At 40.0% G+C, this 12,571-nt stretch overlaps 1 protein-coding gene across 1 annotated transcript in view; it reads right to left on the reverse strand.

Annotated features, from left to right (window-relative positions):
* Positions 1–667: 667 nt before the first annotated feature.
* The window catches only part of LOC149559652 (rhodanese-like domain-containing protein 4, chloroplastic), a 79,566-nt gene continuing 67,662 nt past the window's right edge, over positions 668–12,571 (reverse strand). Inside the window, exons 7-8 of the mRNA XM_089824231.1 lie at positions 1,202–1,468; positions 668–1,082 (exon numbers count right to left, since the gene is read on the reverse strand). Coding sequence (XP_089680357.1) covers positions 1,035–1,082; positions 1,202–1,468 — 315 coding nt within the window. The 3' untranslated portion in view covers positions 668–1,034. The remainder of the gene's footprint in view (positions 1,083–1,201; positions 1,469–12,571) is intronic.

Consider the following 12,571-nt stretch of genomic DNA (forward strand, 5'->3'; position numbering starts at 1 on the left):
TTTCAGCATCCATTGGTTCATCATCGGGTTGAGAAAAGATATAGAAAGCTCATAAAATTAGATTGATATAAAGTGCTATGAGATACCTATGCAAGCACACAAACCATGGGCATTTCTTAACACTATATTGAGCATTCCAACAATTGAAGAGAAAAAATATAAAAAGGTCATAAAATTAGCTTGATATAAAGTGCTATGAGATGCCAGTGCAAGCACACAAAGCATGGGCATTTCTTAACAACAATTTTCCTATTTTTTTCTCATCATTGTAATAGTGTTTTGAAACGTTGATCAAGTCAAAATACATCAATTTCTTTTGAAACTCCAGATAAAATCTAAAATCTTTAGAGTTAGATTTTGTGACTGGAACCCAGAGTTAGATTTTGTGACTGGAACCCAAATTGAGCTTGAATCGCCAATATTCATATGTAGGCTATTATTTGCTCTGTAATAAATTTGAATAACATTTTAAAATTTTTTGTTAAGTTTCCCTGTTATGGTATGATTTTTGGAATACTATTTGCATCAAACATAAAGATATGAACTTGGAAGATAGTTCGATTCATATTTTCTTGAAAGTGGGGAAGAATGGTTGGGGGCTAATAAGGTATCTAAGTTGATATCAAACAATTTATAATTCTTAATCCTAATACTATGCAATGATATCTACTTGATTAACATACATTTAACCTTCAAACAGAAACATTTTTACAACATTGTGTTAATGCCTTCATAAAGCAATCGATTCTGCATGAAGTTGCATATCGATAAAATCCCTCGGGACAAAATGTCTGCAGAGAGATGAGGAAACAAACACCTGAAACTTGGATGAACAATATGAAATCATGATGATTATAATTTATAACCATTATTACATCTGCCTGAGATTCTCAGCCGTGAAGGGCATTATAAATAAACAACACCACATTAGAACAGTCCTTTATGATCATACCATGAACAAGTTAACTTAAGTGCAGGCAGCACCCAAGGAAAAAATTGATCCAAAAAAAATGAGTTTGCCACTTCTGGGTTCTTCAAGGCCTCGATGGAATAGGTGATGATGGAGGTTTGAAGTCAGGATACTGTGGAAGAAACAAAGTTTTGCTAAGAAATAGGATTTACTTAAAAGCCAAATAAGCTTAAAGGAATAAAACTGAAAATTTGCGAGATTAAGATGAAGAAATAGAAGGAAGCATCGTACATGAGGAAATGGTGACAAAGGTCGGAGCTTTGGAGTTGAATTTGAATCTGCACTTGAAGATGTTGCTAGACTTTCAACAGGCACAGGCTGAGGTGCTGAATTTCCTCCCCCCTCCACGTTAGACGAAGCTGTCACTGGTGTAGAATCAGGCACAGTTGTTGCTGGTGTAGAATCAGGAACAGCTGATACTGGTGTGGAATCAGGGACTGCTGCACCATTATTTGTGGCCTTGTATTTAGTTTTTGGAAGTAAAGCCTTTCCTATCTCCTGCACTCAAAAAAAGATAGCGAAAAAATGGTCTTAAATTCTTAGTAGTCTGATAGCATGTACAAGCATCATGTAACCTCAAAGAAATATAAAAAATATGCTGTATAGCGTGTACATATAAGATCATAAAAAGATGAATATAAGTAGAATTTTCATCTGAGCAGGCATGTAGTTTACATACCAGAGTTTATGATTCATCCATTTCAATGAAAACTGAACTAATTATTGAGTACTTTCAAAGTGATGGAGAAACAAATTGAGCATCATATTGTTTTCTGAAAATATTCCCGAGTATTAAAGCCTTTAAGGCCTTATCTTACAAATAGCGCTTTCTTCAGAATTTTAGTTTTTTTAAGAATTTGAAGCATGTTTTTAATTGTCTCAAGGTGATCTCATGAATAGAGATAGAGACACTGTGAGTAATCATTAGACGCATGAAGTTTTCCTTATATGGTGATAATAATTTGAAAAAAATTCATTTAACACACAAGCACCTATAAGTATTTGTTTGTTAGGGGAGGAAAAGCGAAGACAATCCACTATTTTGGCCAAGTAAAAAATGAATTAAAATTTACTCTCAGCAGAGGAGTTTTGTCATGTCCCCACTCTAGCTCAGTCTAACAGAGCTTATTATGGGGTCTTGTACGCTGACAGGGTTGGATAGAGACCCAGTATGGTTATTCAGTGTTGGGGACTTGGTTTTCTGGTGGGTATTGATCAGTTAGGTGACGTTCCTTGTTTTTAGGAGGCAGTTCCTACATTTATGGGGTTCATTCCTACTTTTTAGGAAGTATGATCATACCCAGGGCTGGGTTTCCATGAGATGACCCTTTGGGTTCAGTTTCAGAGGGATAGGGCTTGTTTCCTAAATTTTAGGAGCATCCCTAGATTTTAGGGATGAGACTGCCAGTGGATCCTTGATTTCCGACTTCAGTCACAGACAGGTGACAGGATGATTTTATGGTTTGTGATGTCAGTTGAGCAGTTTGTGGCTATTTGGGTTATATTTTTAATATTTCCTAAGTTAGCGTTTAATATTTAAATAAGGCTAAGTTAATAGCCATTTTGGAGTAATAATGGAATTTTGGCCTCATCTGGATGCGTATCCCATGTTATGATAGCTCGTTGGAAAGGTCTTGAAATTCTCTAAATCTTCCTCTTTGGTCTCAGGGCAATTCGGTGAACGGATTTATTACTATGGTGGAAAAGGTCATTTTCTAGTGACATGGTCACTTTAAAATAAGATTTAATTCATTTTTTATAGCCAACGCCAATTGGGAGTCACTTTAGGGTTCGAATTGCTTTGCAAGGGGTTATAAGGAGATGGGCGCCATTTCTCATGATTATGCATTTTTTTCAAACACTTCTTTTCAGATTTGCTCTGCTTGAGCGATTTGCATTCTGGGACGCAAACCCCAGGGTATTTGCTGGCTGGGACGTAACCCTCAACAACATTGGGTATTGGTTTGTCAGTAGTTTCAACAATATTCAGGAGGAAGGTAGACGCCACTTCAGCTTGGGCCTACAATTTGGTTTGCTGGGCATGTTCTTTGGCGTAGGGGAGGTGAATTCTAGCAGCTGTACGCTGCCATTTCTTGCAGCCGTACTCTGTCATTTGCAGCACTTGGATACATAGAAAAATCGGTTGCTCAGCAGCAGATTCTTGCATCTTATCAGCCCGTCTTCATCAGCCAGTTGTAGCGTCATTGTTAGAGGAAATGTACTGGATCTTTTATTTGGCTCTATAATTCAGAGATCTGCCTGGTACGATTTGTATCAACTCTGACTTTACTGCATATTGTTATTTATTTTCAGACTCTTTTCTTGCCATTTGCTACTTCTCATTTCTTTATTGAATAATCATCAAAAACACAAAAACAAACAAACTCTTCTGCATTTCCATCTAGTTCTACAAGAAAACATTAATAAACGGGAAAAAACAAAATAAAATAAATCTATAGCAGATTTGCAGAAAAGATCCATCAGGGATCTTTCAGTGGTATCAGAGCTTACATCCTGCCAGCCTGTAGGGTTTGTGAGAAATTGTCACAACAGATTTTGGCATCTGGGTATTGGATGAAAGTTTTTGATAAATCATTTCAGCATCTGGGTAGTCACTAGTTGGTGGATTGAATACAAATCTATGCATCCTGGTGGAGAAATACACAGATTCTACGAGCGCAGGAGAAACCAGTGGCAAGCAGAGGCCGCCAGAGACACACAGATACCAACTATGGGTGAGGCACAGGGTGTTGCTGGTGACGGCATGCCTACAGAGGCAGAAGAAAGATGGTGCGGACCCTATTCACTACTCAGCCTAGGATCGCTCAGGCTCTAGACAGGTTACAGGATACCTTGGAGCGTTTGGAGATGGGTGGACACAGAGGCAAGCAAAGTAGATCAGTTTCAATGGCTAGTAGTCAGCACAGCCATTAGTCGCATTCTTCAGTTGGGAGCTCCCTTCATTCCAGTAGGAGGCATCACCATCGTACACCTACTACGAATAGGCCATTGCTTCCCCAATTCATACCAAGTGAACGGCCAGCGCAGGTGGAACCACCAGAAGTGGGGTTTCAGGAGTCAGTTTTGGCGGCCACAGCTGAGTGGAGAGCTCTACCTCCTGAGGTTAGGGACGTCTTCCCTCTTCCCCAGTATTGTGCACAACGAAGAGATACAACTAGGTTCAGGGGAGATCGTGGTAATAGACTACCACAATAGCAGCAGAATTATGACCTCAATAGAGCTACTGGGAAGATTACATTGGCCCCATATAATGGCTCAGGAGACACTAGTGCACGAGCTTGGGTCCACAAGCTGGACATATACCTTTCATTGAGGCCCATGCCTGAGCGTGAGGCTATTCAGTTTGTTGTGTTGCATTTAGAGGGGATTGCCTATGATTGGTGGCACCATGGATTGGTCACCCAGGATCACGCCTTAGTTCACTCCTATGCTGAGTTCACCGAGCAACTCATTGCACGATTTGACCGTAAGGATACAGAACTTTATTACAGGGAATTGGCTCACCTTAAACAAACTGGTCATGCAAAAGCCTATATTAATGAGTTCCAGCATATTGCAATTATGGTACCGGATATGCCCCAGAAACATAGTGTGATGTTGTTCATTGAGGGTTTGCAGGATAGACTAAAAGGGTTGGTACGTGCTTTCCAACCAGCTACTCTTAAAGAGGCTATTGATGTGACATTGAGATTGGATACTGTTCCCACTTCTTATCAGGCAGATAAGAAACCATTTAGAGATTCACGGCCTGCACAGAAGGCCAATACGACACAGAACAAAGGAGGGACCTCATCTAAAACTCCTTGGATGAATCAGGAGACGAGGAATGAATTGAGGAGGAAAAAATTGTGTTTTTCCTGCAAAGAACCATGGGAACCAGGACACCGTTGCATGGGTAAAGGAAAGGTTCATTTGATTGAGGTGACTTCTGAGTTAGGGGATGAGGAGGTTCCTGATACTGATATTGAGGATAATACAGAGGATGTTGAGCAGTTTTTGACACAGTTGGAGTTAGACACCGCTAAGCCTGTGGCATCAGCTAAAGTAGCTATGGCTACCCTCTCCAGTTATCCTAAGTTTCATGCCTTCCGGTTGAAAGGTACACTTAAGGGTAAGCGGATCACCAGTTTGGTAGACACAGGTGCTACACATAACTTTATTGATCAAAAATTAGTTGAGAGGCGTGGCTTACAGTACGAGGAGTTTAGTGGTTTTGGAGTGAAGGTGGCTGATGGTGCCATTTTGGGTTGTACCAAGCGGATTCCACAGCTTAGTATTCAGATGGGAGATTATGCTTTGACTGATGACTTTTATGTGCTTCCCATAGAAGATTATGATGTGGTTTTGGGCATGCAGTGGTTACAGGTATTGGGCGTTACATTATTGATCACCACCGTATGCAGTTAGAGTTTCTTTCTGGCCGGCAGAAGGTGATTTTGAGGGCAGCGTCAGATGGTGGACCCAGGGAGGTGACTTCTCGCAGGATGGAGACCATCCTTAGGCATAATGATGTGCTTTGGGCTACACACTGTTTGATTAAATCCAAAACACCCATATCTCAGGATGGCCATGTATTTCATGTGGACATTCAGTCAGTGATGGATCGTCACAGTAGAGTGTTTGGTGATATACCTCCTGGAGTGCCACCAGATAAAGGGTTTGAGCATGGTATAGAGTTGGAGGATGGAGCAAAGCCAGTGATTACTACCCCATACCGTCATCCTAGAACCTATAAGGATGAAATTGAGAAGACTATTCATGAGCTATTGGACATGGGTTTCATTCGACCTAGTTCCAGCCCCTTTGCTTCTTCTATAGTGCTTGTTAAAAAGAAGGATGGGACTCTACGGATGTGTGTAGACTATAGAGCTTTGAACAAGAAGACAATAAAAAACAGATATCCCATTCCGCGCATTGATGAGTTGTTAGATGAGTTACATGGGGCTGTCTACTTCTCTAAGATTGCTCTTCATTCAGGCTATCATCAGATAAGTGTACGAGCAGAGGATGTACACAAGACCGCCTTCTGTTGTCACTATGGGCACTATGAGTTTCTGGTAATGCCTTTTGGCCTTACCAATGCACCAGCTACTTTCCAGTCCTGTATGAATCATATCTTCAACAAGCAGTTGAGGAAATCGGTTCTAGTGTTTTTTGACGACATTTTGATTTACAGCAGTACTTGGGAGGACCATCTCAGACATCTTGAAGAGGTACTTAGCATAATGGAGAGTCAGTCTCTATTTGCTAAGCTTTCCAAATGTGAGTTTGGATTGGGGGAGGTGTTATATTTGGGTCATGTGATCAGTGCCGAGGGGGTGAAGGTGCATGAAGAGAAGATTCAGACGATTCAGAATTGGCTTGTTCCTCAGAACATTACTGAGTTACGAGGGTTCCTTGGATTGTGTGCTTATTATAGAAGATTTGTGAAGGGTTTCTCACAGCTGGCAGCACCTTTGACAGATCTCACAAAGAAAGGGACGTTTAGATGGACAGAACAAGCACAGGGGGTCTTTGATAGACTCAAAGAGGTTATGAGTACTTGCCCCGTTTTGGCACTACCTGATTTCTCACATCCATTTGTCCTGGAGTATGATGCGTCAGGCTTGGGTATAGGAGCGGTGTTGATGCAGAATAGACACCCCATTGCCTATGAGAGCAGGAAGTTGCAAAACAATGAAAAGTTCTACTCTACCTATGATAAGGAAATGTTGGCTATTATGCATGCGTTAGCCAAGTTCAGACAGTATCTTGTTGGCAATAAATTTGTGGTGAGAACAGACCATAACAGTCTGAAGTATTTCCTAAATCAAACAGAGCTCAATGATCGACAACAAAAATGGGTTAGTGAAATTCAGGCTTATGACTTTGATATCGAATTCATAAAGGGGAAGAGTAATATCGTGGTTGATGCACTCTCTAGGAAACCTTCATTGGCTGCCCTATGTTCATTGAGCGAGATTTCAGCAGATTGCAAGGCTCAACTTTTAGTTGAATACTCCAAAGATCAGCATGCTTGTGAGATTATGGAGGGATTGATAGTGGATGATAGATACAGTGTGGTAGATGATATTATCTACTATAAAAACAAGGTTTACCTTGTTCCGGGTTCTCAGTTGAAGGAACAAATTTTGCATGCTCTCCATGATATTCCTACAGCCGGACACCCAAGATATGGTAAGACTTACACGGCGGTACGTGAGAGATTCTCTTGGAAGGGTCTCAAAGATGATGTTTTACGCCATGTTCATGAGTGTATGACTTGTCAGCAGAACAAGTCGGAGCATACCTACCCAGCCGGATTATTGCAGCCCTTGCCTATATCAGAACAGAAGTGGACAGGGATCTCCATGGATTTCATTACAGGTCTTCCTCGGGTTCAGGGGAAAGATTGCATCTATGTTGTTGTGGATAGGCTAACGAAGTATGCCCACTTCTTTCCCACTGCATTAGATTTTACAACATCGCAGGTGGCTGAGTTGTTCTTCAGGGAGGTGTTTAGACTTCATGGTCTTCCCGAGACCATTGTGAATGATAGGGGCAGCAGATTCATGAGTTCCTTCTGGCAGGAACTTTTTACACTAGCTAGTACTTTGTTAACACCTAGTACTAGTTACCACCCTCAAACGGATGGGCAGACAGAAATAGTTAACAATTGGGTTGAGGGATATTTGCGTAACTATGTGTCAGGATAGCAAAAAGCATGGGTGCGTTGGCTGCATTTGGGCGAGTATTGTTATAATACTACGCATCATATGTCCATTGGCATGATGCCTTTCAGAGCTCTCTATGGATATGAGGCATTATCTTTCACTGATTTGGCATTTGGTGACAGTAGAGTTCCCTTGGCTTAGGATTGGTTACAAGAGAACCAGGATGTCATGAGATCTCTTAGGGAGAATTTGCAGCAGGCCCAAAATCAGCAAAAGATGTACGCTGATAGGCACAGGATTGAGAGGGCATTTGAGGTGGATGATATGGTCTTTCTGCGTTTACAACCATATCGGCAAAGCACCCTAAAAAGGGGGGGAGCTGAGAAGCTCAAACCATGTTTTTATGGTCCATACAGGATACTCAGGCGAGTGGGAGAGGTTGCATATGAGGTTGAGTTACCACATGGCAGCAAAGTTCATAATGTATTTCATGTATCTTGCCTGAAAAAGGCCCTTGGACAGCATATTACAGTTTCACCCGAATTACCTCCTATGGATGAGGAAGGTAAATTGATTTTGGTCCCTGATGAGATTCTTGAGGTGAGGGAACGGCGGCTGAGAAGCCGGGTGATTTGAGAGTATTTGGTTCGATGAAGAGATCTTCCCATAGAGGATGCCACCTGGGAGGGTGAGAGCATTTTACAGCATCCTGCATTACAGTTGTTTGTGGGCAAGCATCTCCGAGAGGGGAGGACTGTCATGTCCCCACTCTAGCTCAGTCTAACAGAGACATGTGAGTCAGTTTTTTATGGGGTCTTGTAGGCTGACAGGGTTGGATAGAGACCCAGTATGGTTATTCATTGTTGGGGACTTGGTTTTCTGGTGGGTATTGATCAGTTGGGTGACGTTCCTTGTTTTTAGGAGGCAGTTCCTACATTTATGGGGTTCATTCCTACTTTTTAGGAGGTATGATCATACCCAGGGCTGGGTTTCCATGAGATGACCCTTTGGGTTCAGTTTCAGAGGGATAGGGCTTGTTTCCTAAATTTTAGGAGCATCCCTAGATTTTAGGGATGAGACTGCCAGTGGATCCTTGATTTCCGACTTCAGTCACAGACAGGTGACAGGATGATTTTATGGTTTGCGATGTCAGTTGGGCAGTTTGTGGCTATTTGGGTTATAATTTTAATATTTCCTAAGTTAGCATTTAATATTTAAATAAGGCTAAGTTAATAGCCATTTTGGAGTAATAATGGAATTTTGGCCTCATCTGGATGCGTATCCCATGTTATGATAGCTCGTTGGAAAGGTCTTGAAATTCTCTAAATCTTCCTCTTTGGTCTCAGGGCAATTCGGTGAACGGATTTATTACTATGGTGGAAAAGGTCATTTTCTAGTGACATGGTCACTTTAAAATAAGATTTAATTCATTTTTTATAGCCAACGCCAATTGGGAGTCACTTTAGGGTTTGAATTGCTTTGCAAGGGGTTATAAGGAGATGGGCGCCATTTCTCATAATTATGCATTTTTTTCAAACACTTCTTTTCAGATTTGCTCTGCTTGAGCGATTTGCATTCTGGGACGCAAACCCCAGGGTATTTGCTGGCTGGGACGTAACCCTCAGCAACATTGGGTATTGGTTTGTCAGTAGTTTCAACAGTATTCAGGAGGAAGGTAGACGCCACTTCAGCTTGGGCCTACAGTTTGTTTTGCTTGGCATGTTCTTTGGCGTAGGGGAGGTGAATTCTAGCAGCCGTACGCTGCCATTTCTTGCAGCCGTACTCTGTCATTTGCAGCACTTGGATACATAGAAAAATCGGTTACTCAGCAGCAGATTCTTGCATCTTATCAGCCCGTTTTCATCAGCCAGTTGTGGCGTCATTGTTAGAGGAAATGTACTGGATCTTTTATTTGGCTCTATAATTCAGAGATCTGCCTGGTACGATTTGTATCAACTCTGACTTTACTACATATTGTTATTTATTTTCAGACTCTTTTCTTGCCATTTGCTACTTCTCATTTCTTTGTTGAATAATCATCAAAAACACAAAAACAAACAAACTCTTCTGCAGTTCCGTTTAGTTCTACAAGAAAACATTAATAAACAAGAAAAAACAAAATAAAATAAATCTACAACAGATTTGCAGCAGAGATCCATCAGGGATCTTTCAAGTTTCATAGCCTTGTATGAAGAAAGTTGACACTTCATTATTGTGTGTCTCTCTAATTGTATTGCTTGCACAAATATTGGTTGATGAATTTTTTAAGATTGCCTTTACCTGCTATTATGGGTTTTCTAAGAAAGTCAAACATCTAAAGCTAATTTATGGAGACCACTAGAGGAGCTTGGAATTTGTAGGAGGCAATTATGCCATCAATAATGCTTTTGTTAGTTAAAGGCAACGTAGTAAACTATTTGTCTCAAAAAGGTGTTACTTGCCAATAGTCGGCAGCCTTAACCAATTGTTGAGCACAATTTGTATGGAGTTTGGGACAATTCATGGAGGGTTATTCTTGGAGACTATTATGCTATAAAAGAAATATCATTCTTCCATTATGTGTTTATGTGTGATCTCTGGTCAATGATATTATTTCAAGTATAGCCTATGCTGTGCAATATTGTTGAATGGTTACTTTTGAACTATACTGTACAATCCATCTCGAATTAGGCGTGTAATAGAATTCTATCCATTTGCTACTGCTTGAGAACCCAGAAATTGTGATTAGAACCTCTCAGTACTAGCAAGTGCAGCAACATTCGGACAGAATAAAGTGCAGCATTTGATTCAAGCAAGATTGTCCCTCTTCCAATTAAGTCATAAGCCGACCATAAAGATAGACAAGTAAAATAATCATGATAAAATCAAGAATCCTTACCCTTTAATAAGTAGCATCCTCAGAGAGGTTCAATCTCACATATACCCTGGAATTGATCTCTCTTAAATTTTATATTTAAACTTCAGTATCAAAACTAGGATTATTTGAGGGTAGAAAGATTATTATGGTCTTGAAAATAAGCATATTTGTGCCACATTAAATGACTGGAAGGAAATAAAGAGCCTTTCCAGCACTTAACTAATTTACTCTCCTACAGGTATGAAATACAAACTTATAGCATCCAAGATTTCAAAGTAGAATGACTGAAGGACTGCTCGCATAATAAACATCTCGACTTCTTGATTTTAAACAAAAAGAACATATTAGTCTTTGTACTGTAAGAATTATTGTAAACTTAAAAAGTGTCACTAAAAGAGTATCTCATCTTCATTATGAGCTCAACAAATCAAAGCACCAATGTATTTGAATAATGCATGAAACCATCCACTGGAAGTTATTGAGATTTCTTAGGTACAGTCTCATGGTTGAATCTCTTACTTCATAATTGTGTCTTTTTGCCTCACCCTCTTAAACACTGACTATTGGCAGCTATCGTCATTGATGTCAACTCTCTGCTTGTTATTCAGTATCATGGTTGTCAGAATATGGGGAGAATGTTGGCAATGTCTGTTGTGGTGTTGTCATTAATGCCAACCTTCAATATTGTGAAGATCAGCTTGTGGAGGACTGATGATGTGGTTGTGGTGTTGTGTTGAGATAACAAAGAGTTGTTCTGTGATGTCATCCCATAGCCTACATTGTTGAAGACATTATGCAAGATTGTGTTGTGGCTGAGCATTAGTAAAGATAGAAATTGTTTGAAGACTGATGATGTCTTGTTGAGTTGTCATAGTGTAGATCGTCGATAGTTTCTATTTTGGATGTCCACCTACTTAGTGCTGATGTGTACACTTAGCATGGTACGATGGTAGTGATTAATTCCTTGTAGAGATGTTGTGTTGATATTGTAGAGAAAACATGTGTCTCAACCTCGAAATTTTACGGAAATAGCTCCAAAAAAGTAGATGGCATTTTTCTACATGGCCGTGGCTTGAAAAGGGGAATATTAGTTGTCAAAAGATGCATTGTCCATAGTATATTATGGAAGCCCATTTTTAGAGATTCCATAACATATTCTATGACAGTTGGAAGGGTAAAAATTTGGGTGAAGGTTTAAGACATGAGAGACTATTTTGAACCATGAATCTTGCCTATCTTGGGAAACACGTGTCAAGGAAGTTTAGCACATGGTTATGTAAACCACAAATTGTTTCCAAGTTGTGATAAGCCTATAAAATGAAGACTTGAGGAATACCTTGTATCATTGAGTTTTGTTTGCAAGATGGGATGCTGCCAGGATGTGAAGTTCCTTGAAGCCTGATTTGAGGTGAAATTCATGTAAGAACTTGAATTGCAAGTGTGTAGTAATAAGTTGTTGATTTGATAATGGATTGTGCAGGTTTTGGAGTGTGAGGCTTTTCTTCCATAAGGGTTTTCCAGACTAAAAATCATTGTGTTATATGTTTATTGTTATTTGTTTATGCTCTTATGTGTTTCTTGAAATCTCTTTAATAGTTATATTGAAATTTACATAATCCTCCTCTCAAGATTAGCGTAGGAAGCATTTCCACACACCTTTGTTTCCTTACAGATGTTGGTTATGGGTTGCTCAAGTTGTCATTGTATATGATATTATTGTTTAGTTGTGTTTCTGATCAGAAGTGTTGCCGTGCTGATGCAGTGCACGGTTGGAGATCAACACTCGTTGGTATTGATAATGATGTGTTGAAGATCAAAGATGGAAAAGAGAGATAGTGAGAAGGATTGTGTTTAGTGGCATGGCTTTTTGGCTGTCAATAGAGATGATGTCATATTAAGATGAGGGTCAGAAGCTTTGATATGAGGATTATGAGCATCGAGATGAGAATTAAAAGCCTCGACATGAGGATTAGGAGTATTGAGATGAGGAGTAGAAGCATGGCAATAGTGCTGACGATGTTGTGATACTACAAGATTATGTAGTATCTCTCATGTTGCTCCAAGATGAAC

This window comes from Cupressus sempervirens, chromosome 4, assembly GCF_028749045.1.
Source record: "Cupressus sempervirens isolate cs-2001-9-10 chromosome 4, ASM2874904v1, whole genome shotgun sequence".
NCBI lineage: Eukaryota > Viridiplantae > Streptophyta > Pinopsida > Cupressales > Cupressaceae > Cupressus > Cupressus sempervirens.